We start from the raw sequence: 27,781 nt of genomic DNA, 5'->3' as shown, positions 1-27,781 counted from the left end.
AGGCCTTCCCATGTCCTGTTTATCATATGGTAGGGTGTGAGAAATAAATCTGTGTCAAAATAACAAAACAAAAAGCAGAGGAAACACCCAGGTACAATTTTCCATGGACTGTCACAATGTATGTATCCATGAAAGCCATGGAGCCTTTTTTGGGGTTGATTACTGACAGGCTTCTGCAGCGCTCACTGATCTATGCACCAGATAATGAAGCTGAATATATGAATAAATCATTTGCTCAGGAAGGACAGAAACAAAGTTACTACTTTTAACAACTTTACATATTTAATTCCTGTAAAGTAGTACAAAAAGTAGATGGCTGCCCAGAAGTTTGTAGAGTCTCCAAATACAGAGAAACTGGGACTAGCCAGAAGAAAGAACATAGAAGAGCTAGCAACATGGTGGTGAATAACATATGAATAAATGAAAATGTAAACCTGCTTTTAGTGGAGCACATCAGTAACAGGACATTAAATTTTTTTAAAAAAATTCTCGTTCTGAAAATGGAAGTATTGATTCTAAAATAATAGGTTTGAGGCTTCCTTTGTTATCAAAGCACAATAAAAATGAAGTATGCCCACTGACACTGATGAGCTTTGAATTCAGACTCCATCTTCTTCCAAATTATGTCAAATGTACAAAAATGTCTGCCCAGTCAAGCATAGTTAGGAAATGTGAGACAAAAGGACCTTGACAGAGCGTTTGTCAGATTACAGGAATTAGGGAAACAGTCCAAGCAATCATGAAGGTGTTTTCCAGTATACTATGTCCAAATACCAAATTCATATACAACATAGTTTAACTCAAATTCTTTCATATTTGTATTAAACTCAGAAGAATCCAAGAGAGGTGATAATTTTCTAATAATAATTTTAACCAAACATCTTGCACGGTTTCCAGTAGCTAACAAATATTTGTTCCATATATCTCAGTTCTGATCCGCTATTAAGTAAAAAGAGTAGCACGTTGTGTTTCAAATCCTTGCTATTATTATGTCCATTGTAAATAGCCATTTAGAACTAAAGCTACTGAAAGCGGTCTCCCAAAACTCACAGAGGAAGCTGACATGCTGTTCAGCTGGAAACAGCAAACAGCCTTCTTGAAGGATAATTGATGTGAATCCTTTTCAATAGGAGATCTGTGCTCTGAGCACTCAAAATACATCATGGAATACTAATCACACTACTTCCCAGCACAAACGAAAAATAAAAAAGGAAAGAGTGCATCACTGAACTGAGATGGTGCATTCCTTTGGAGACCTTTCAGGGGGGAAAAAAGGATGCTTGTCTGCATTGTTATCTATATAGACTTAAAGAAGAAGCCCGAAACAGCATAGCACAAACACATAGCACAAAAAATCTTTTATGTTCCCTCATGTAAGAAAGAGAGAACAGATAAATCAACACGGTCCTGGTGTGAGAGGTGAGTGAGGGAGATATGGCAATAATATCATTTTCTTATTCTAATATGCTAGTGGAGCCTGAAACAGTGCAGAAGAAAAGGCATGGGTGGAAGGTTACCGGAAAGAAAGCTGGAACTGCTTTGTTCTGCCTTTCTTCTGGAGTCTGAGTTTTCCCTCCAAAGATAAAATGGTGGGGCTGTGTATCTCTGACAATGGCTTGAACAGAAAGCACACACCTCTTCAACCACATGATGCAGAACACGCTGCTGCACGAGGCATAATCAATCATAAACGGGTCCAGAAAGTACTGTCCAGCACATCTCACTAAGATGCTTCACCTTCATCTTTTGATAAGGTAATAAACTTCATTATTAGGAATATTGAAAACATTTTTATTCCTAACAGAAGGGAGAGGCTGTCTAATAGTTCCATCTCTTTCAATCAAAATACTTACTACGCTTGTCTGTTAAGGGTGCTGTAGCACTGAAAATTGACTCCAACCTTCTATGCTGTCACTTTTCACTACAAAATGTGAGGATCACAGGCTGGCTCTGAATGTGGCCTGAAAAGAAAGCATTTTCTTCCAATAGTTTTATCTTGGTGAGACTTTTTAGCCTGTGTTTGACATTCTGAATTACATGATTATATAGGATAAGACTTCAGCAACATTTTGCATTGTAAAGATGGAGCTCAGCATTTTGCCAGATGCCAAGTGATACTCTGATATTTCTATCTTCTCTTTAAATTGAATGACAGTCAGCATATTCACAATGAAGCTGAGACAATCTGCTATCAAGTTACAGTGGTGATATTTTCCCCGATGAAGATCCCACAGCTTGTTGGAATAAAGCTCCTTAAAACTCAGTGCCTGGAATAGCTCCAGCTCCAATTGCTCTCTGTGTAATACAATTTTATATTTGTGCCAGTCTAATAAGTAGATCACTGGGTAGAGGCTCTTGTAAGTAAGTCTATACGTACTGCACCATTTCCTGGCTCAGTGTGCTCCAGCGTTGCAGGCTGTGTGCAGTGGGGGAGGTGCCAGAGCTGATCAAGCAGTGTAATTTTATACATTACTGAATCAGTGCAGGAGAAACCTGGAGGGACAAAGCATCATCTTCTCTTTGGACTGCACTGTAAAATCCTACAGCTCTCTTATCCCAGCCATGCTCTGATACGTTTTTTCTCTCCTTTTTCTGATTTTGGTGTGAATGATAAGTGATCTGATGATGGCTCTCGTTATGGAACCTATTAGCAAGTGGATGCCCAAGCAAGTAGTGGATTGGATGAAAGGTATGATTGTTTATTATCATGCATTGTCTGTACTTTGGATCCTTGCAAATGCGTATCTGCTCCTGTATTCTTTGTTTTGGGAAGAGTTTATTCAGTTTTAATAGCCCATATGCTGCTTTGCACAGTAGTTTTCAGAGGCACGACTGAAGAGCAAGGCTGTTTAAGCTGTACAGCATGTTGTCAGAATTTCTGCTGGGAACTGAGCAGGGATCTAATGCATTTGTTGGAAAACGCAGACATAAAGTATTTGTGTCTCAGGGCTCCATTATGCATTGCACAGTGTAACGTTATTATGTTTGGCTGCTTTAAATTTGCCCTGATTAGGTCTGTTTTGTTCACGTCAGGTGATCTGATGCAGTGTCTGTGCAGCACTCGTGGTGTAGTTTGGGGAGATACAAGGAGCGTAAGGTGCCAGTGGCTGGTCTGAGGAATCCTGATGCTTTGGTGACATGTCCTGATTCGTTCAGGCTTCCCAGCTTGTGCTGCTCTGTGCGAGGCTCTGCGTCTCCGGCAGCCCCGGTCCGAGGACTGGGCATCCTGTGCCCGATGTGGGGCGGGCAGTGGGAAGCGCGCGGTGCTGAGCACGGCTTCACAGGGGAAACTCTTCCAGATAACTTGACAGGAATGACAATTTCCCTGCATGCTTGCAGCTTCACAACACAGCCATAAGCTGTGACATGTTTTGCTTTATAATGCTCAGCAGTGTTACATACAGCTTGGTTTGGAGGGAAGGGGGAAGAATTGTTCAAGATGAGAAGTATTTTAAATGTCTCCTGAGTGAGGAAAATGTATTTCCACAGTGGAATGCATTGCTGTTACATGCTGCTTCTGATGAGCTGCCTGTCTTAGAGACAAATGATTTCTGCTCTAATGCATCTCCATTATATAAGGAAAAGAGGTGCAAATTTTGTTTGTGAATTACTCACGGAAATAATTTCTGTAATGTGATTACTGAACTTATTGGAGGGATGAATTGGATACCCAATATAATGTCATTAAAGCTTTCAGTGCGTTATCGTTAATAAGGGAATGGCTTAGGTCTCATTTTGCTGAGATACATCCCCATACAGAACTGAAGTGGGACTGTTGGAGTGCCCAGCAGCAGCACCGCACTTCTAAGCAAACTGTTCTTCTGCAAGCATAGCATACAGTATTGCAAAGTGAACGGCATCTGAGGGAATGTATGTCTCAGGTGTTTGTCAATTGAGGTTAATTGGGAGGTGTAAAGCAGGTCATTGGGGTGTATCCCACAGCCATTAGGTGCAGGATTGATTCCCATATTCCAATGGCATTATTTGAAATCAGTACCTAATGTAAGTGCAGAGGAGACTTCTGATCTACACCTTGATATTAATTATGTAAAAGACTTATAAAGTAGACCTTCTCATGCTATTTTAACTCGTGGGTTGAATTGTTATGTAAAGTGAATGTCAGTGTGTGTAATACTTGTTGCTTAATTTAAGAATACTCCCTACTACTTTTTTATCCTTTTTGGTGTAAACTAATTTCATCTTGGGAAATTCTAATCCACAGGAAGCAAAAACAAAAGGTTCCTAAATGTATTGAGTTGTTTGACAGTTACATTTCTATACAAAGACTGCATCCTGCATCTATAAGGAAGTCTGGAGTAGACAGGATTGTCAGTTTTGTGCCTCTGGGCTTATGCATATATATAATACAGTGAACACTGAAGTGTTCACAAGACGGATATTTCCCTTGGTAACATGACTGTTGCAAATCTACAAGCAGTAAAGTTGCATATGCATTCTTTTTCACCACATTCCTGTTTTATCCCAATGTTTGCTTTTAGAAAATGCACACTTCAATAGAAATCAAAGAACAGATATAACAAACGCAAATGGAATCATTCCAAAATTAGTTTAAAAGTACATGGAAATCCCTAATTTTACAAAATTTGCCCAGTTGTGACCACTGGGCAAAATTCCTTTTAATTTATGTATATTCTCTATGTCAGCTCCAGTAGCTATAGTTATTCTTCTAAGTGGCTATGAATGCATTAGAGAGGTCAAAGTCCTGCAAAGTAGCAATATTCACATAGTAATGCAGCTTTTACGTATGTCATCTAGGCTGAGAGGACACTTTTTTAGCAGGACTAAAAGGTACAGTGAAAACATTTTGGGGAAGTTAACACTTTATAAATGGATAGTGGAATACTATCTTTACCATAGAAAGTAACATCTTAATGAACAATGTATCTAATATTGCAGGTGTAATATGCCTTTTTATTCCTTAAAAATGTCTAGCCATGCGTTAAAGGTTGCATGTTGTAACACAGGTAAATAATATGTTGATTTTTTAACTTGCATTTGTCATAACTATTTAAGATTCTTTAACTTAGTTTTTAAAACTGTTATTACAGTATGTGGTATGAGATTAACCAGGAGTGACTACCAGCAGCACCAAGCAATTGAATAGTAGATGGGAGTAAGACACAGAAATGATGTTAATAGTTTGAGACCTGGCTACCCAGAATGCATCCTGATTATGGTGTGTGTTAGCAGAAGCAGCCGTAGCCCAAGTCTCAACCAAGAGAAGACATCCTTCCGTCCTTTTCCTTAAGGAAATGTTACTTGCCAAAAAAAGTAAAAATTACTAGGCTCTAAGAAACATTATTATGACAAGTTGGCATCTTGTATTTATTCAGTTCCTATCTCGGGAACGCATTCATCTGGAACTCAACTTGGGCACTGCATGTGAGGTTGTGGACAACCTGAAAAGGCCAAGCAAATTTTTAGAAATTGATTCCAGAGGCTTTATATAGGACTGAAATTAAGGCTCGAAATAACTTAGAAATTGTCTTCAGAGCGTAACACATAGCAGAAGGCACTGTGATTAAAAAGAAACTCTTCAGATGAATAGAAACATGAATTGTGAGGTTACTTTTAAAAGCAGGGTTTTTTTCTTTATTTTTTTTCCAAAATTTTAAATTTCTGTAAATGTTTTTCACTTCAGAAAATGAGTATTTCTTCTGGCATTTCTCCATTTCTTACATAACTTGATTATTTTCCTCCGATATGTACTGTGGACTCCAAAATCTACTTTAAGAGGAAGAACTTTACATTGCATTGCTTAAGTTCTATTTCAGCACCGCAGGGAAAACAAATATTACCTGTACAACTTACACGGGTATTAATTATCACGATACTTTACAAGCTGGTTCTCTTTTTCCTCTAATAAACATGATTAAATGACAAGATGTACTTCGGTAATTACATCTGTAATTCTTTGACCTGGAGACTTTCGTGCTCGTTGGCCAATGAACTTTTGCACTTACTATGAAACTCAGACACTTTGTGGTTGCTAGCATGCTATCAGTGAGCACTGCTTGACCAAATCCAGCTGAAGATGTTCCTGCTTATTTCAGGGGAGCCGGGGGACCAGCACTAGGTGACCTTTCATGGTCCCTAACAACTTGAACAATTCCACCATTCTCTGGTATGCGTCCATGCGCAATGGAGGGTAATCCTGTACAGTTTGGTGGGTTTGGAGGAGTCACTCTTTCACAGTGGGTTGACACCTGTGTACAGATAAGTACTAACCCTTTGGAACAATCCAGTGCAATGAAATACAGCTGTGACTTTCAGAAAACAGCTGGACATTAAAATAAGAAGAATAAGCCAGTGGTGGCTCAAGCACCTGTAAGTAACAACTCCACCTGAAGTCCTTTGCTCAGAGTCTCAAGGACTGGCAGTAAGGTTTGTCTGCCCAAACAGCCTGCAGTAGAGGATCCTCACATAACGAATTCTCAGCTTCAGATATTCACTTCACAACTGCAACCAATTTCTCCCCTTAAATCTAGAATTTCTCCTCTCTCAACAGGAGATGCAGACGTGGAAAAAAAAAAATTAATTCAGTTGGTAAACTGATTAACTGTGCTGCACTGATCCTGTGCAGAATAATTATATGTTTAGCTGAAGGGTTTTCCTTAGCATGTAATTCCCTGATTTCAAGCTGGCTCATAAAAGAGAAAGGAAGGGAGGGAGGGGGAGCTGAGAGCAGGGAAGCTGATGACGTGAGAGGACTTGTTAGCATTCACATCACACAGGGCTCCGGCAAACCCCTTCTCAGTCTCCTTTTGCTTTTCGTTAGATCACTACCTGTTCTGCAGCAGTCTGTCAGGAACAGGGAGTCTCCTCTATTTACAGAGCATAATATATAAAATCCTGCAGTGTACTGGAGGCACAGCTAAATACTATGATCTACTGCAAATGCAGCCTTACAGAACTGATCTGGATGATACTTAGCTTCCTTGATCCTCCTTTGTGACCTCAGAATCCTGTAATGCAAGAACTCGTCTTCATAAGATGCAATTTAAAACTTGGGTAGATAACCCAGGTCATACCTTATTTAGAAAAATGTAAGTTTGATAGCTTCCTTTCAGGTCTTTCTGTAGACAAATAGATTTGAAAGAAAACTGAGAGCTGCAAACAGAGAAGTCCTCAGAATTAACAGTGAATTGTCAAGCAGTTCCAAAGTGAAGGTTTCATCATTTTCCTTCTGCTCTCAATTCCAAAACTGAAACAACAATTTATTGTTGTGACTCCCAGTTGGATTACCGTGTTCCCCTAGTACCACATTGGCAGTTTTACTAGAAGTCATTGAATCAGAATTGTCTGCAATTCTTCTCTGGGCTTTCCTAAAAGTTTTAAACTGTAATACCTCTTAGAAATAAATTATGGCAGCAACTACTTTGTTGATTGTTGCTATTTAGCCAGATTAAAATAGTGATATCTTAAAAAATATTGAACAGAATGAGTTAGTGCTAATAAATGCTTGACTTATGAGTTGAGCTCTAGGATTCTCAATAATTAGCCAAAAAACCCCAAATTTTCCAACAGTGATGAGGGAGTGGCACAGAAATAAAGAAGAACTAGGCTGGCTAGTTGGGTTAACAGCCATAGGGTGCCAGGATTTTTGTGCCTTTTGCTGCCCTCCTTCCAGAAGCAGCTACTGTAACGCAGACTTTGGGCTCTCTCTAAGCACAGCAAATGTGGATTACCAGAGGTTTGCCATGGGCAATGCCAGTAATGGGGACCCGCCTCGTATCATATATAGTCCATATAATATAGAAATACAGAAATTATTTGGCTGAGGTATTTCTTCATCCCTATCATTATTACCTCTTTTCTCCTAGGTTTTTTGAGGACGACTTAGCATCTATATATTTTCCAAGAGCTGACTGAGAATTAGCACTATCCCCGTAAAAGATTTTAGCAATGCTTGCAATTTAATGCTCTGTATTTATTATCTGGAGATTTAGGGATATATTACAAATTTTTCCCATCTATAAAGAGTATACATTCAGACTGCTTTAAATAAATGTGAATCTGCATGCAGAAAAATCTGAGCCGAATGAATGAATGTCCCTCCAGTTACATTTATCAAGTGTAACTAATCTTTCAGGTCATTATGTGAAGAAATTTATTTTATTGTCTAGAACCTTAGTACAGGCAGTCAATTGTCATGCATTGCATTATCCTGTAACCTTTTCTTAAGACACATCATGCAGAATTCTTACCTTTCTTTGAATTCTGACCACTGCAGGAAGAACAAATGAACAATGCAAATTCAGAAGAGATCAGCCCCCTTCAGGTATCCCTATTTCGCAGTGCAATATATTAGGAAACAAAATTCATAAATAAATTGGGTCCTATGGATGACACTTTCAGATCTAATTAAATAAGGCACTGTACATCAAGTAACTGCAGAGATATTGGATGCTCCTTAAGCAACAATATACTGTCAAGGTTTCTTCCCAGACATAATCCTGGGACACCTTCTTGCCCTCCTAGTTTCTCATTCGAATTTTCTCTTTCTAATTCTGACACCTCAAATGCAGTGAGAAGGCACTTTCTGGGAGTGTCCTCAAGATGGTGTCCTAAATGTACACTATGGGTCAGATGGATGTTTCATGTACTCGAGTAAAGAAATATTCCCATCTAACGACATATCCATACATCTGTTTCTAACAGGTTTAATCTCTTACATTTTTATTTATAATGATGAAAAAAATGCATGAGGTGCAATACATATTACAGTGCTTGCATATGCCAGGAAAGCAAAAAGTATGTTATGATTTGCTCTGAGGTGTTTTGAGAAATTATTTTAACACCTTGAAGAGTTTAGAAGAAAAAAAAAAGGAAAGTGCTTCCAACAACTTTAATGCCATTCTTCCAGAGAAAATCTGTCCTGCCAAAGCTGACAGAAATGGATATGTATATATTTATATTTATGTATACATATATATTTAAAGATACTAAATGAAACACTGGACTTAATAAATATCAATAGTATGGAATATTGCTGAACAACTACGTATATTCATCATTTCCTGTCAGCTTAATTTTTTAGATACCTTCTAAATGCTACTACTGCAGTAATTTACTGTTCCTACTAAATCTGAACTTTTTAGGTGGTACCCTGATGCTATGTATCAATGACAGGACTTAGGAAGAGGGAGCTCAGTGAGTTATTATTATAGATTTCAGAGAGAAGAAAAAATTGTAAGGTTGTATTTGTGAAGAGCTCTAGAGGTGATTCAGAATGAAATTATTCCTGATTAACTAATTCTCAAATGGCTCCCAACAAGTGTCCTTGTTGACCTTCTCTAGTGATGCACTCAGAAATATTCAAGGCCAGCGCCATGTTTGGTTTTCTTTACTCAAATTCTCCACCAGCTAGTCTATGGCAAAGAAGAACTACAAAAGCACTCCGGTGCATTTCAGTTGTAGTGTGGGTGATGTTATAAGATAAAAATGCAATAGATTGTAATTTTGCAAAATACACTCAGCTCTATTCCCTACAAACATGTTCACCTCTAAGCATCATACAGAGACAATTCCATAGATTTTAGGAGGCAGTAATTGTGTCTTCTGTACTTGTTCTGAAACTACTACAAATATAGAAGGGATTAATTTGACACATCTGCCTTTTAGTTTACATGGAAAACTACCTCTGTTTGAGTTAAGATAGACAGTACTGTCATCAGCCTGACAACTCAGACATAGCAATTATCACTTGAATGAAAAGCATGTTATAGCTCTCTCTTCACTAGCTTCCTCTGTTGTGTTTTCTTCTCCCTCCTCCTATTTCTTTATTATTTTCTCACAGTTTGTTTCTTGCTTTATTTTGTAATCATATAGAGACTAAGCATCAGATTGTGAAGTAAATCATTCATTCTACACTAAATTCTAGTTCTAGCCTTATATAACTCAGGGAATAGAGTGTTGTAGTGATTTGGAAGTGAATTGCCTTCAAAACGCTGGAGCAAATAAGTGAGAGCAACAAGAGAAAGGAATAGAATAAAGAGTGTGGGAATTATACGATCCTTTTGTCCTCTTTTCCCAGCATTCTCCACCCTGTGACTGCACCTGTGTGGGAGGTTTTACCATCCTGTATGACAAAGTTAATGTGGTTTAATAAATAATGCAAATGTCAGTTGCTGTGCCATGCTGCCTCTCTTGAAATGCAAATAGTTCTAATCTTTCAAAATTTTGTTTTCAGCATCAGAGGCATGTCTATATTAAGCATTTCCAGATACAAGAAGCAAATGACTTCAGCAAGTTTTGGTCTCAGGCACGGCAAACCAGAGATGGTTCTGTATATTTCAAATATACATCCATCAAATATTTTATAAATAAAGGCGTACCATTTCAACAGCCTCATATTGCTCAGAGGAAGCTAAAAACTTCCTACTTGTGTAGGAAAATCCAGCCTAAAATGCTCTAGCACATCTTCCAGTAGCTTTAAAGTGCAGATGGAAGAAGCTGTATGTTAATATTTCATCAGATCTACATTAAAATCTACCATGAATATTAAGGATGCTTCTCACTTCTCTTCCAGACTGAAATATTGCTTCCCTGGAAGACAGAAGGGAAGTGGTTCAAATAGGGTATCAACATAGCACATTCTTTGCAGCGGGTGGAAAGACCTCTTGCTCTAAATAGGAACGTACCCGTTGCCCATTCCTAAAGGCAGGAAAATCATATGTAGGCACTTGTAATTGATCACTCAGCATGAAGAATGAGCTCATACTGAAATGTTCTAATTTATAGAACACCAAGGAGAGATTTTAATTGCTCACTGCCAAGAGATTTTAATTGTTAGTTACCAAACCACACTGTGAATTTTTTTAGTTGTGCGGAAATCCACCTTGTGATTTATGGAAGAAAAAGGCACTCAAAGCAGAGAAGAAACACTTTGAACCTCACATTTGAACCATGTACCGGGAAGAAACTACTAGAAAAATATAACAGAGGTTTAGAATGATCACTAATGGACTTTCATGTAAAAAAAGAAATGGATCCATTTAGAGCAGTAGTTCACAGATGCTGCATTTCTAGGAAAAAAAAAACGAAAAGAGATTGAAGAGAACTAGTGAATGCATCAAATATACAAGAAATAATTCATCAAAATAGCAAAACAGAGAGATTATAACTACAAATGGAGAGATGGGAAGTTTTCATATATTTAGTAAAAGGACAGATAGAGGATAATTTTAAATTATTTTAATTTTCTTATAAAAATGGAGGAAAATGCTTCTTGAGACATTCAGAATTGGACTTAAAAGCACTAAAAACTGTGCTAAGCAAGCCATTGATCACTAAAAGAAGGGTGGACAGAGAGATCTTAATAGCTATTTCTTGTTTCTCTGGTGATCCTCAGCAAAAATTATCAATAGCTTTTGTGGGGACAACTGAAATAATGATTTGCATATCAGTAATGACTAAGTATTTTAAAAGCAAATGAAATCACTGAAACGATCACTCAAAATAAGTATTTAATTTAATCTCTGATTTTTTCCAAAAAGCATTAAGATCACTTAGAACATGAAAAAAAAATACTTTCTTAACCCCTATGTATAATGAGCTGTCCTTCAATTATTCTCTCCACTGTTAAGTTCCATATATTTTTACCCATCTAATGGTAATTCTGCAGCTATTTCTTTAATAAGGCCTCCTCTGTTTAGTGGCAAAGCAACACTTATCATTCATAAAATACTTTGAATATTTACATGTTCTTTTAAGAACAACTTTTGCAATAAAAGAGAGTTGATATATGAGGAATCCTGGCATCTCTTATAATTTAATTCCACATAATCTTTGGTGGTTTTCAAAAGTATTTAAGTATCTCAGGTATGCCTTTGACAGATCTTCAGCTTCCATATTACATATCCAGGCAGAAATTCCATAGAAACAAATCTGTATAGTTCATCTCTGTAACGTCAGACTGGCCTGCTGATTGCAGGGCATATGAAATAATTCAGCCTTCTGTTTTTTTTTGTTGTTCTTTTGCCGTCTGATGTCATACTTGGTTTGAATTGCTGGAATTACCATAAAATTTGTTCTTTCAAATCTCGTTAATATTCCATATTTGAGGTGAGATGAGGCGATATTTTCATTTTGCTTGCAAACTGGTATGGTGTCACATAAAAGCACAATGTCATCAGCAAAATTAAACCTTATAGTGTACTATATGTAATGTAATGTAATACCATCCTGGAAGTCTGTGTTTGTTCTCATAATGAAGCAAATGGCAATGGTGAAAGAACATGGGTGAATAATCTGCATCTATGGTTAAGCCTAGTAAGCTTAGCTAGGTCTGCACAAGTCACATTCTGGATTCCTGTCTTACTGCTGTTGAGAACGTGTGGTGAAAATGATTAAGAGCAGGTCACAATCATATACAAAATTCATAAGTTATGTAGAACACTGAAATATGTATTATTATTTTGCAGCAGTTCAAGAAACACCAAAATGAATTACAATGGAACAATCCGACCATCACTAATAAATATGGAACCAATGACTTTCTGTGCTCTACAGATAACATTGCCCAAATGATAACAGAATCCACATTTCTGGGTTTTGGTGCACATAACGAACATAGAATATATCTCGGGGAAACAAAACAAAACAAAACACAACAACAACTAATTAGTGAACATGTTAAAACAGTGGCTAACTTCTTACTCTAAAAAAAAGTAGTTTTTGAAAAAATGAACGGTAACTCATTGCAGAGTGAAAAATGAGCTCGGTTTCCATTTTACATCCAAAAAGCTCAGAGGAAATTGAAGGCAAACTTGTGTAATTTTGGTCAGAAGGTCATTTTACCACTAACTCTAGGTAAGATTATTCAATAAAATTAATTTACAAGCCTAGATGGCCAACAGAGTGTGATAAATTCTCTGTGATTAATTCACATGGTGCCTCAAAATTATTGCAAGTCGTGTACTTGTATTTAGAGAAAGCATGTGGTCTTCCTTAAGGCCATCCCCACAATCTCTCTATCTGTACAAATCTTAGGAAAGAGGGATTATCTGAGATTGCTACTGAAAAATAAGAAATTCAATTGTATTCGAAGACTGTTGATGCACTACCATCTGTGTTGCTTTCAATCCAAATGACTGTCAGTAACAATTGCACACTAAAACAGAATAAGAAGAGCATGTTTTTTGATTAAGTTTTCTGCAAGACATCATCCCAAAGCTAACTGACCTTGAGTTTGTATTAGTGAACCTTGCATATAGCTAAACATGGTTCACAAAATCAGTAAATAAGAGACAACTATAGAAAAATAAATCCATTATTACAGTAGAGCATCTCTTTTTACAGTAGCATCAGTATATCTTGTACACTGACTGCTCTGTGTAAGGTGATAAAACTGATCAAGCAATATAATTAAGAAATACTCTCAAGGGACTCTTTAGATTAGAGTACGGTCATGCACTGGTATATTCCCTTTCTTGATTAAAAAGGTACAGTGATCTTCAAGGTATTCCCCTCATATAATCTACTAGAATCTAGTAAAAAAGCGATGTTTATTAAAGCCATGCTTATTTCCGGTGTTCATTATCTTCTGGTTTGCACCTGTGTTGCCAGCTTCTGTGTTTTAGCTCATTGGTTAGATTCTAAGAATCAATAAATGCTAATACACAAGGAGGATAATAACAAGAGTTGAAAAAACCATGCCTATAAAACTATTTAAAGAAAGTGTAGTAATCTGGTGCAGGTATGGGCAAATGTACATACAACTTTTGATTAAACATACATAGGCAATTGCACAATCACAGTTGTTAATGAAAGTGAAAATACTGCTTATGCACAGATTACTTGCACTGGTCTGCAAATACATCAGATTGGAAATGCATACATCAGCATAATAAAGGTAAATGTTTATGATTCAGTAAATTATATTTTTTCTCAATCTATATTAACCCAAGTCATCATTGTGGCTCTTGCATATTGGCGTCGATGAAAGCACATGCTCATGTGGTCTGAGATTCCAAGAGTATGAGGTAACAGAAAGCAGTCAAAGCACTTTTCTCTTCAGCCTAGAGAAGAGAGGACTCCAGGGGACCATACAGTGGTCTTCCAGTACCTGAAGAAGGCCTGCAGGAAAGCTGGGGAGGGACTTTTTATAAGGGCATGTAGCAACAGGACAAAAGGAAACAGTTTTAAACTGGAAGAGGGTAGATTTAGACTAGATGTTAGGAAGAAATTCCTTACTGTGAGGGTGGTGAGACACTGGAACAGGTTGCCCAGAGAGGTTGTGGATGCCTCCTCCTGGAAGCATTTGAGGCCAGGCTGAGTGGGGCTTTGAGCAACCTGGTCTAGAGGTGTCCCTGCCTACAGCAGGGGGGTAGTAAGTGGGTGATCTGAAAGGTCTCTTCCAGCCCAAACCATTCTATGATTCCATGATTCTAAGAACGATGTTAAAATTTGTAACTTTGTCCATTCCTGGTGAAAACTAGAAGGTAGATTGCTTTGTCTGTTGTCAATGTCTGTATTGCCTGATTCACTTCTGTTTAAAACAATAATCACACTTCAGTCCACAGCTGGAATTTTAGCTAAAGATAAAATTGTCCTTGTGCATCTTTTATAACAGAATTTAAAATTCTGAGACGAGAGGCAGTATGTAAATATAGGATCATTATTAGTATCCTGCTGCTTGTTAGGTTTTTCTCTTCTTCAGCTCAAGTAACCTGAGTCAAAGCGGTATTTACTGTCAGTAATGCACACAATGCTGTCTAGGGATTAGTAAAGGTTTTTGGGAATATGTTGTTCCCATACAGCAATATTTCAACAAAAAACTTTGCTTTGCATGGTTCAAGGCATTTGTGGATTGCTAAAGAGGATATCCACAGTGACTAGCAGAGTTAGAAGGGACTGAGATATGAGAAGTTCATATGAGAAGCATGATGCAGATAAAGGTTCTGAGCTTTACAAGTAATTTCAAGAGAAACTGTACTTAACAGATAAGAGAGAGGTGGTGAAATGCAGAGAAATGGCAGTTATTACCATTAGCATCTGTAGCACATGAGGGTTATGAAATTTCATCTGGGGCACTTGCACTTCGGGATCATTGTTCCACAGTGCAGGGAAACACTTTCAGGAATTAAGATCTGGCTGGCGATTTCTTCATCGGGGAAATCACAGCTCTAAGACTGAAGTGTTTTCTGCACACATGTAGCCCACTAATCAAGGGAAAATCTGAAGCATATTATTCATCATGTTTGCTGTCTTTGGATTTGAAGTGATAGGAATTAAAATATAGATCTTAAATTTTACCATTAAGTAATATGAAAGTGTTGCTCTGAAGGAAAATATATGATTGGATCTGCAAAGGTTTAGACATTTGCTGCAAGGGTTGGCAATCATTAGCTAATTGTTACAAAAATACAACAAAAAAAATATTTTTAATGATAGATTTGATGCTTTCAGGACAACTAGCTCCGTAATCTTTCCTCCTTACTGTCCCTGTTACGCTTCACAGCACTCTAAAAGCACACAAACCATTCACCCACAGTACTTGTTCAGTCAGAGATTACTTATTTTGAAACACTTTCAAAGTAGAAAATAACTTGCATGCCTATTGTCAAAAGTAATATTACAGAAAAGTTTTATGCTGCGTTGACTTTTATGCGGTGAATTGTCTTCTAAATGAGTGTATGTTCTGGGTTTATACTGCAGTGTGATGTGGAGACAGTACAAATTTACTTAGTATGAATTTGCTAATTTAGATAGCATGGATGCTCAGGTATGCTATTGGAAGTCATAAATGAGTGTGTGTTTTCAGGTAGGTTAGCTAGGGAAAGAACAGCTATGTTTTATGTGGTCCAGCAACAAGACTGATGAACTGGGGAGAAGGAAGAGGAGGAGGTACTTCTGTTTCTCTGCTAACTTGAGAGCCAGTCCTGTGACCACGGTTTCCTCTCCTGATGGATTTAGAAAGCAACCTATGCTGTAGGGACTACCTCTTATTACAAATATGTGCACCATGAGCATCATGAATCTTAATTAATCTTGAGTTCATCTGATGATATTTCATCTAATGACATTGAGTTCAGTTACCTCTATGTCATGATAGAGAACTTTTTCTTGCTTAAGACCAATGAGCTTTTATAGACAGCTTTGATAGGTCACGTATTGATTCATGACCTAGCATTAAACAGGAATCTTACAGAGAAAGAGAATCTCCTAGTCTGGTCATCATAAGCCGAGTACTTTGTGAACCATAGCCTTTGGGAAAATATAATATTCATTCTCTGTTCCTTTTTTGTGTATTTTGATTTCATCTTTGATTCTGTTAAGCTAAAAGATCTTCACAGTTTCTTCAACAAATACAACTTACTGCAATCTTCTATATTATAGTAATTTAAGAAAAAAAGCCTTGGGCTGAATCGCATTATTAACATTGGGAATGCCTGCTGTTTCTCAGGTATCTGTCAGTTCAGCATAAGGAAAAAGCTAATTATGTTAAGCGGGTCAGTCAGGAAGAAATCTGAAACCCTACACAGCAGTTAGAAATCAGTGTCCAGACTTAGGCTGAATTGTATCACTGAACAACTGTGCAACTGACAAAATAATACACTGGCAGATGAATACTGCTAATATTTAAGAATGTAATTTATCAGACTTGCAATTAAAGAACTGCATGCAAATCAAGGAGTTGATTTGCATAGGAGAAGGGTGAGAAGGACAGTGAGGAAAGTAAGAAGATGTGAATAGGAAAAAACAAATTGACAGTAGTATGTGGGTAGATAGCCTCTTAATGCAACAAGGCTTTTCTACTTAAAAAGCAGAAAAGAACTGTACAAAACTTCTGAGACGCTGGACAAGTAATCCTAAGTAATTATACCATGATATATCCTGTATTTTTATAAAATATTTATTACTTTTAAAAGGTTTAAATTACTCTTGGGGGTGCCAAATCCCTTGGAATTCAAAAATTTAATTCAAAATTAAATATTACAGTTAAATTACTTATGTTAAAGAAACACTTCTTAAAATTAAAAGATTAAGAATGTAGACAATTCTTTAAAAATATTCACTTCCTGTATCATGTAGTATCAACATAAATTTTAGTAAAGTTAAATATTCTATTCTCTACTCTACTTATTTAGAATAGATTGCTTGACATTGCCATTTTATTTAAGTTGAAGGACTCAGCTGGTGAGGCAATATTATTTTACAGCAGTATTTAGTTTAGAAATGCAACAGGTTTAATGCTTGAATACAAAACAGTTTTTTTTTCCATTTGAAATAGAAGAATGGAAGCCTTCTTTTAATGCACTGAAGTGACATGACAGTATGAAGAAGTTTTGCCTAGTTAGTCAAGTAGGGTATATGAAGATTATTCCTAATAGCTTTATATTGTTTCCTATTTGCATTGCAGATTACTTCAAGAGACAGAAGTCTTTTAACAGCAACTTTCTCGTAACTTTCATAATATCTCATAACTTTCATAAATGGGGTCATTTTTAAAAAATAATTATATATTTTAGAATAGAAAATCCATGTTAGACTTTGGAATGTTTTACTAAAATGTAGGGAATGTAATGCAAACATTTTGAAACTGCCATCTTTACACAGCCAATGAAATCTGATGAATACAATTTGAATTATAATTTTCCAGTGAATTTGGAAAATTAACCAAGTGTGTATATGAAATAATTTATTGACAACACAGCAAGTGATTTCCAGAAACTCCCACACAAACTGTCTGATTTCTCAGCACCTATTTATCAGTGAATCTGGTTTTGTATTGTCACTGAATCTATACAAATAGAAACATAACACAGACACAACCTTCTGTGTTGGAAGTCAGTATAGAAAACAGGAAGGACATTCACAAAGCAACATGGAGCCTCGGATCAAAAGCATAGCGAAAACTTTCTTATGCTTTATAGCAAAGTGCAGCATCAAGTTAAATCAGCAGTTAAAAATATATTCTTATATATTAAAAGTGTAAAGTGTATTGGAGTGGTCTATTTAATAATGATTGTATACATTGATGAAAAAAAGCTCATAGGGATATGATGCCTCATTCTCCTACCATTCCTGCCAGTACAAATCACTGGCATATTTTTACTGAAAATCATTGTATCAAGATGTCAATGAATTTATGCTGCAATGTTTACAAAAACTGCTTAAAAAACAGATCTGATTTAGAAAAAGAAGGAATTGCGTGTAAAGGAAAACTCTAATTTCTCATGCCAGTTAATTAAAACGACTCTACTTCTCAACATCAGCATCATGTGTATTGAATGGTTCACTTAAATCAACTGGACTACTTACAGAACACGCCACTATTTGGTATATTACAATGTTAAATACACTTAACAAATTTATAGTGCTTGCTGGTAGCAAAGTGCCTCAATGGCAAAGGCACTTTTTTCATAAAAGACTTAATGCAAAATTTGTAGACTTACTGAGCCAAAACAATATTAGCTCTGTGAACCTAAAAAGCTCTTGTGGTGATCATTTGTCTGTTCCTGTGCACCTCCAGACACCTCTAGGCTTAGCTTGGCCATAATCCCATCACTGTTTCAAGCAGAAATTCATTGACTCCAGCAAACTCATTTAATAGCGGTTTTACAGTTTTACATTTTTTTTTTTCCAGCTGCATTAGCACACATTTGCACTGTTTCAAGAGCAGAATGAGATCCTCAAAGCAAAACTTGCACACTGAACTACTCATTGGACATATGCTTTCGTTATTTAAATGTATTTTAGGTGAACACTTTTCTTAGGAAAAATAGCCTTGTTTTTATTTTTGGGTGTATAAGCAGAATTTTCCAAAAGCAACCAGATTCTAAACATGCCTTACGTTGCTCCAGTCCCAAAAGACATGCAGAGACAGCAAAAAAAGAAAAGCTAATTCAGTTAATAAAAATTATTAACTGTGCTGCATTGATCACGGCTAGACTGATTACACATTTAGTTTAAGGTTTTCCTTAGCATGCAGTTCTCTGTCTTCTAGCTAGCTTGAAAAAGAAGGGACGATGGAAAGTACAGCAGGGAAGCTGATGACGTGAATGGGCTTCTTAACATTCACATCACACAGGACTCCGGCAAACCCCTTTCAATCTTTGTGCTTTTCATTAAATCACTACCTGCTTTGTAGCAGCTTTTCTCAAACAGCACTTCTCTTACATTTTCATAACATAAACGCTAGCAATGTGCTAAGTATCTGCAGGACTGATATGCATACAAGCTTCTTTGATGTTACCCTTAAAAAAAAAACAGTATGAAATTCAAAAAGGAGGAGGAGCAGGTTGAGGAAGACATCAAATAAGACAGACAATTCTGGAACATCATGTTTGAACAGCCAGCTATTGGAAATATATAGATGGATCTTTCCAATATATTTAGTTACCCTCTAGAAAGCATTGGCCTGGAATGCTGATAATTTTCAAAAGCAGAATTTTCAAAAACAAACATCAAAGCAAACAAAATCTTTCCTCAATCAGAGTGCATACTAAGCCAACAAATATAGCTACTACAAAGGTGAATTACAGCAATCTTCTGCCATAGACCTCCCTGGACTATGACAAAGCTTTAACTGTCTTAATCTTTGTTAAAGTACTTCCTTTTTCTATGTCGTTTTGTTGTTGTTGTTGTTTTTCAGGAAATACTGACTTTTTGTTTGACAGAAATTTATTCTAACAATGCAGTGCATCTCCTTAGCCAAACTTCATACATCCCTTCCTGCATTGAGAATCTAGCACTGGCCGTGAATTCTGAGACCTCAGCAGGTATTTAATTGAAGACTTTCCTGCATTTTACCAGGGGTGCCACCCTTTGGGATCACAGCAGTAGCTGAAGCTGCAAACCAATGCACATAGATGAGGTGACACAAGCAGATCAGCTTGCCTTCTTTGATGTGACACTGTTACACTGGTGGTAAAGCAGCACCAGGAAATTTTGCTGTTAGGGCAAGCATATCAGGTTATTTTCATGTTTCCAGTGATTTCTTTTGAAAAGATAAAAATGGTAGTTACTTTGTATATTAATTACAGGCGTGGATCTTCCAGAACTAAAGCCATAGGTAAAGTCCAAAAATGTAATGATTTCAGGAGTATGTTGCACAGAATTGCTGAATGCTGACCAAGGCAAGAGTGCCATCAAAGGCAAGGTCTGCGTGAGAACAGAACCCAATAAACACACCTTATTGCTCTGATAGGTAAATATATAAATTATTAATGGATATCCACTTTGTAAAAGAGGATTGCTATTATAAGCATCATATAAGTGATACCACAAAGCCATAGGAAGCAACTAGAGCAGAAATCAATGTATGCAGCGAGTGGGTTTTTACAAACCAAGCTGCTAAAAGAAATGATAGAAGGGTCATGAGGAGAGGAACAGATAAATAACTGCTGTACAAAATAACTTATCTGAGTTGAGAATCAGAAAACTGGATTTCAAATATCTCAGAATTGTACAGTGTCAGGGATATCACTGTATGATTTCTCTGGTGGTTCTGTCAGACTATAATGCAGATACCTGTGGTTGCCCCTTCTGATAAATGTCAATTACATGGAAGGTCAGTTCAGAAAAAATGATAGTGTATACTTTTCCATATAGGCTTTATAGATACATCTTTTCCTAAATCTTAGAGGCTCCCAACTGACCATAGCATTTATCATTTCTGTAAGAAAACACATAGATTTAAAGGTAACCTTCAGTACAATTATAATCCAGTTGTATGCTTTTCTGTGGAACACTGGCTGGGAAAAGTACTGTTTACTTCAGACACATCTGGTGCACTGTTGTGGTCAGTAGCTCTTACTGTGTATCCACATCATGTTTTCACTGCAGTGCCAGATCTTGAATTAATCAGGCTCATTTAGGAACGTTTGCAATTCAGAAAAAGTACTCCAGTAGCACAGAGAACTGTGTAACCAGAGCCCACTACATTACTACCATCCTGTCAGCAACATCCAGGTGTCAAACCTGCACAGCCTGGCTCACTAGCTGGAGCACCTGGTTTCACAGTATTTCTAGCAACTGTGGAATGTGTGTGGTTCTTATTTAGTAACACTCACTACTAGATATGAATGGGGAGATTATTTAAGAGAAATTATTTCCAGAGTGTTTTCCAACTGCCGTCATAATGTGAACTTAATCTTTTTCTGGCTTTAATACAGTCAGTGTTACTTAAGTTGTGGTCCAGAATGGTACCAGAATTTGTGGAACTGAGGACTTTTGTATGTTGTACGCAGGTATCTTCATAAACTGTGCTGTAACTGAAGATAATCACTAAACGTTTTTCTCCCTAGCTGCTACTTTTATCATTTTAAAGCCTTTCAGTATTTCTTCTTCACATTTAATTTCTGTGCATTTGGCTCATCTGTCTGCAAAATTAACATTGAGTTTGCTTACATTCTAAATTACCAGAGTGATAACATCATCAGTTTGGCAGTTCTGATAACTTTTACTGAATTAATTTCCACCTGAAAAAGAGCCTTTTTTTTTTTTTTTTTTTTTTCCTGATTTCAGAGCACCTGATTCCTTAGAAAAACTTTTCAATTAGGTTGCTGGCATGAATGAAATAATGTTTCAGCCACTATAGTTTAATTTTTTAAATAAGTTTATCTTTTAGGGAAAAAAAAAAAAGTGCAGCTCAATGCTCAAATATTGCAGGTCTAAATGTTAAGTACAAAAGTTGAAAGATCTCTTTTTCAGTTTTACTCACATTAAATTTCAAACTTGTTTAGATGCCTTCTGACCAGCTAATTTGTCTTGACAGCTCTCAGCATCACATTTAGTTTATCCCCACAGGTGTCTTGTTCCAGAGAAAAACCAACCTGCATTTGTCCCATTCACTTGCCTTTGACTTCAATATTTGTGTGATCAACTTCAAAATCATAAAATTTATAAGGAATGAATAATCTGAAATAAAATGCTTATACCTCCCTTAAGTGATGCTTTGAAGATCCCTTCATGGGCAAAAGAACCACTAGGTATAATAAATGCTGAAAACTCCTAATCTAACGGCATCCTTGAGAATGGGAAGATACCTTCCTTTACTTTGTACAGTCAAATATTTGCATAGAAATAGTTACATTATAAGCTACTGAAATGCTTTGTTTTTTGTTTTTTAATTTGCCCGAATTGATGATATCCCAGAAAGCATTGGATGACATCAAACTACTGTAAAGAAACAAAATCAGAAAATGTGAGCAAATAGGAATCCAATTCTAATTTGCACAAGAGCAGAAAATATTGTACTTGCTCTTTAAGAAGCTATCAAAACCCAAACTAAACTACATATGAGGTAATAGAGAATCTTTAAAAAAGAAGTGCATGAAAATAGCATTTTCTAACAGCATAAGTGTTTGTAAAGTAAAAGCAATAATAAGCAGAGCTGCATGAGAACAGGCATTTCAGGAAGCTTCTGACAACAGAAAAGTAACCAGAATGGGTTGGGTTCACCACAGTAACTTTGTAAAAATGTGTCCATACATTGTTTAAAAATAAACCAAACCAAAATGAGCTGATTTGCAGTTCAAAATGGCAGGGGACATTTCATACCACATGTATGTCCCTCAGCCATGATACACTGCAGCCTTTGCTATTACTTTTGGCTTTGTACTTCCATACTCCAAGAGATACCCTTCCCTATGATGGAAAACTGTACATCAGCACGTGTTGTGTAAATTGTATCCACTTGAAAACCCCTCCCTACTGATACGAATATTCAGCAAATCATCTTTTTCATTAACAGAAGTCTACAGCAGCCACAGAGGCATATCATACGGTACATACAAGACTTCAGGTCCACAAAGTAGGGCCCCATATGATACACAGGAACAAGGATCAACAACACTGGAAAATGCAATCCAAGTAGAACCTAAATTAGAATTACAAGCAAGAAAGGCTTCACTCATAGCTCTTTCAGTAGTTTTCTTTAAAACACTTTTATTCCAATTCCCCAGGCAGCTAGATAGTGTTTCCATCTCTAGATAAGAAAAGCTATAAATAGTTTTAAGACGTATGAGTCCCCTGAAATTTAAAGGGATTAATAATCTTGCTTACATAGGAAACACGAACTTTAATACAAGTTCCCAACAATTACAAACAAAGTAAACACCATTCACTTTTAAACTGGAAGGAAATTTGAAGGTGCATAATGAAGGAGAATCAGTTCATATCAAGATTGCTGCAGCAAGTAAATTGTCCAGGCTGTATGGCAGCACATTTTAATAGAAAGAAGGAAAGAGAGAAAGGGAAAAAGGGAGAAAGGGAGGGATGGAGGCAGGGAGGGAAGAAGGGAAAAAGGATGGAAGGAAGGGAGGAAGGGAGGAAGGAAGAGAGGGAGGGAGTTTAGAAGAGAGATGTATCTGACATTTTTCCAGAATAAAGAAGTTGGCAAGAACAATAACATTTGCCAAGAAAGCGAGAATCAGGTAAGTACTAAAGTCAAAAGAAACATTCAGAATGCCTGATAGTGAAATGCTGGAACACTAATCAATAAAATACTGGAAGAGTTGGCTGTAAAGGACAAAAAAGCAAGGTTATCATATTTGGAAATGGAAAAGAACATATAATATAAAGGTAATGTAGATAATGTTTAAAATTACACTGCTTAATTAAGTTACCAGCCTCTGAGTTGAGAAAAGAATTATATGCATAGCACTGAAGGCAATCAAAGAGACAACTGTATTTAATAAAGGAATAACAACTGCTGACAATATCTGCTTACATAGATTGGTAACTTTTTATCATCACACAGTTTGCACACCAGCTCCATTCCACCAACTGTAATTAGGAACACGCTGGTTCACACCAGCTAAAGACCAACGTAGTTTTCACAAGCAGGTATACATCTTCAAGATCAGTTCCTGTGAAAAATCAATTCTGAAAATGATCTGCATTAGTTTATACAGTCTGAGTGGTAGATTTTTAACCAGGAGTTAAGAAAGAAACTGAGCATGCTTCTTCCTTGAGACTTGATGAGGGAAGATTGGATAGCCTCTGAGAGAGGGCAAAGATACACACAGGAAATACAACTCACCTGAGCGCTGTATGCAATGCACACCTTTCAACGTTGCACTCAAACAGCCAGAACAGCTCATCTGATGATGGACTTAGGTCCTAACCAGTTTAAATGGTTTTGGAATTTTACCTTGTTTTTCTTCTAATTAGTCATTAGGTTTAAAGACTATTTACAAGGTTTCTGCCAGTCATACTAATACAGAGGTTGCCTGATTTTGGTGGCGAAAGCCTGAAAATTGACGAGGATAGTCCCTAGAAAGTAAACTGGTCTTTTGCTTCATTTGTCTTGTATGTTAATGGGGACAAGAAAGGTTTGCAACTACCAACTCCAAAGCAAAGAGTTATTACAAGCAACTGTAATGTTTACATAAAACTGTTTCAAAGGAAGGAGTGGAAACCCACAACAGGAGTAAAATTGGAGGTGGAGCTGATGGAGTCTATACAGATTTTTTATGTAAGCTTTGCTGGTAGATTCAGGTAATGAATGCTGAAGAGTCACTGTTCTGATTTCTCCTAAGACAACAGAAAGAAAAGCATTCAGGCTGGCTTTTCCCAGTGTATTCCCATGAAATATGCTGTGCACAAATTATTTGAAGACACGCCTACTAAACTTCATTTAGACCCTGCAGTCAGACTTGACAAAGTGCATCTGTTTTAAATAGCCTTCATATAATTAAATGTCTTAACTATTCTGGTAATGTCCATTACTATTCCCTCTTGTTACTACTAACAGCATTTAGATATAAAGGAGCACTCAAAAGGTAAGTTGTCTGAAAAAGACCAATATAAACATATAAGTGTGAGTTGAGTAGTAAACTGCTAAGTTCTTTGAAAAGGTCTTACAATTAATCCAATTCAGTTAGATAATGCAGTCAGATCTTTTTTGATAACTTCCACAGTTGTATCTATATCAGAAAATGAATTAATACCCTTAGAATTGGGCAAAAGTGAATACATTTGTTGGACTCCTGCAGAGATACATGTGTATGTGTGTGCCACACATACTTGCATTGACAGCAGCTGAAGTAGGCTGCTGAATGGGATTTCCTATCAGCCATTAAATATCCATAGATCAGTCCATAACATCTACCTAGTATTTTGAAAATGTTAGCATTGCACACATTCTAATTATAAAGATTTATTTATTTGGTATTGGTTTGATTATCTCAGGCATTTGAACTGAATACATCTCTGAGCAAACAGTACTATTTTAAATTTACAACCAAAATTACTTGGCTCTTAGAAACCATATTTTAATATTATGTTTACACAATAGGTCCCAAACTAACACTAAACTGCACTCAGGAAACACGAGCTATTGAGGTATACATCTGATATCCTGAGTATACAGAAACATTTCATCTGTAAGATCAGAACAGGTCCCAAAGATTACAAACCAATTCTCTTTAACTTCCAGAAAGCTGCTCTGAAAAAGATTGAGTATTCCTTTTGATCTCTGACCCACAGAACAATATGTGAGGGAACAGTTCAGTAAACTCTTTACAGTGCCAGACCAAAGCTCCTCTTCCTGAAGCAGCAACAGTCATTGCTGATTATCTTAATGTTATAATTAGCTTACTTGGTGCACATATAATAAGACTATTTCGGAAACCAATACTTGTTTCAGGTAAGTGCTGTAAGTATGAATAAAAGAGTGCCACCTTGCACTACATTCTTACAGTATTGTTTTTACAAACTCTATTTAACAGAAGATGTACTTTGTTCTCAGATACAGAGCTGGTTCTGATGCAACCTTCTGCACTTTAAATTACAGAGCAATTTTTGCACCTTAAAATGAAAAGAGTGGAGATTTCAGCAAAACAGTGACACGACTAAGTGACATAAAGCTGTAGTGCATTATCTTTGTTTCTTGTGTGCCATTTGCACTTGTTCGTGGTATAAAAAAATGACAGATAGTGAGCATGAGTCCTGTAGAAGAGTACCAGTATCTATTAGCTGGGAATAACCTTGCCTGTCCCTCCCTCCTCACGACAGGCCTATAAGTGGCAAGGCTAGGGAAAAATGCAAACCACATTCAGCAGAAAACACAGACAGACACACGTGGAATAGAGCCACACGGAAGGTTAGTTGCCTAGGTCTCCAGGATAAACAAAAGCTCTTAGATAAAACATTATCCTGATTTTCCTACAGACATCAGTAATATAACAGACTGGACATTTTTTATGGATATAAAAAGGTTTTTGTCATTAAATAATTTTAAAAGTAAAAAAAATTATTGTTCCGTATCCTTGAGCAATTCTAATGTAGTACCTACAGCAACAAACAAGATAATCAGGAAAAGACACTTTGTGGCCTCAGCACAATTTTCCTCAAGATTTCCGTTCCTAAGTAACACATAAATGGGAATAACCTCTACATACTTTGTCATGCTAACATATATTTTATTGGATATGGAAAAAACAGCAGAGAATATACTTAAAAAAACATAATATGGTTTAGAAATCGGATTGCCCAGTAAGGAATTCCTGCCTCTAGAGTTATTATCATTTTCCCTATTCAGAGAGAAGGAAATAATAAAGCAATTCCACAACCAAACACAGAAACATTTCTGTATTTCATCTAATTTGGCATGGGGAAGGCCAAGGCTGCAGCTTTACCAGCCAAACCGCAGGCAGGCAGAGGTGAAACTGGGCTCTCTTACCTCAGAGCCGATCCTGGGGTGTAAGGTGGATGGCCTTGGGCACCGAGGGGCTGCAGGAAGTCAGCAAGTTGTGTCACAGACACACTTCCCACCACTTTGAAGGACACGTCAGAAGCTCAGCAGCTCTTCCCGCCATGAGAAGGAGGATCGAGGCTGGGTTCCCCTCAGGGCAGCCTGAGGCACTGCACACCAGAGACTCTGCTCCTCAGAGAATGGCTGCGCAGTACCACGTGAAACCTGCATTCACTGGTAGGTGTGAGGGAGTCTGAGGGGCATGGGGCTGAGTGCTCCTCCAGAGCTTTTCCACAGCTTTCATCCTCATGGACTGAGGTACAGGGAAAAAAGTTCAGGCTGTGTCCGAGGAGGAGGAGGAGGATATATATGGGGAGAGCTGCATGATGAACAGCTGTGTGGAGAGGGCTTGGATATGGGCCTGGAGCTGCCGCTGTGAGGAATTCAGACGTGCACCCTGTACTCATGTACTGTGCTAAACAGATTTACGCTAGAGCTAGTTAGGAGGAAATAATTCCAGCAGGTTGTTATGTGGAATGAGAGCACGCTGAAGGGAGTGGGTGGGAGGAGGGCAAACGTCGTGAGGCAGCGTCGTGAGACTAAGTGCCTATTTGTGCAAATGTGTGCAAAATAGACTGTGTTGTTGCTTTCCCAATACTGAGAGTAGCTACTAAAATCACTGCAGTCAGTAATATCTTTTTTTGTTTCTTGTATCAAGCAAAGAATAGAGACTGAGTAAATACCAGCTGTTAAACAAAACAGAAACCCACTCTAACTTCTTACCTCATCTGCACCTTGATTTCCGCTTGCTGTAATCTCCTTCCTATCAGCTTTATACCCCTTCTTCTAAAAGGTACAGCTCACTGAGGTACTGGTGATTTCTCCCTTGGATGTAATTGACCAGAGGAATACCTATACCCTGCCATGATCTATTCAGTCTGTGTCTGTCTGTTTGTATGTAAAGTAGCAATAACTCTATAATTATCTAATGTCCTAAGAGAATGCAATGCAATAAGAATCCAAATCACATTTTATATTTGGCATTTGATGTAAATTTGTGTGTATATAATTATCTTGAAAATGATGAGGTATATTCAAGTTAAAATTACATTA

General features: G+C 37.1%; 1 protein-coding gene across 1 annotated transcript in view; it reads left to right on the top strand.

The window, feature by feature from the left end:
- Window positions 1–2,622: 2,622 nt before the first annotated feature.
- The window catches only part of LOC104912176 (connector enhancer of kinase suppressor of ras 2-like), a 173,218-nt gene continuing 148,059 nt past the window's right edge, over window positions 2,623–27,781 (top strand). The window contains exon 1 of the mRNA XM_085230711.1: window positions 2,623–2,689. Coding sequence (XP_085086837.1) covers window positions 2,623–2,689 — 67 coding nt within the window. The remainder of the gene's footprint in view (window positions 2,690–27,781) is intronic.

The sequence above is a fragment of the Meleagris gallopavo genome, chromosome 9 (assembly GCF_905368555.1).
Source record: "Meleagris gallopavo chromosome 9, MGAL_WU_HG_1.1, whole genome shotgun sequence".
Lineage (NCBI taxonomy): Eukaryota > Metazoa > Chordata > Aves > Galliformes > Phasianidae > Meleagris > Meleagris gallopavo.
This window is presented reverse-complemented; position numbering and strand designations above follow the sequence as displayed.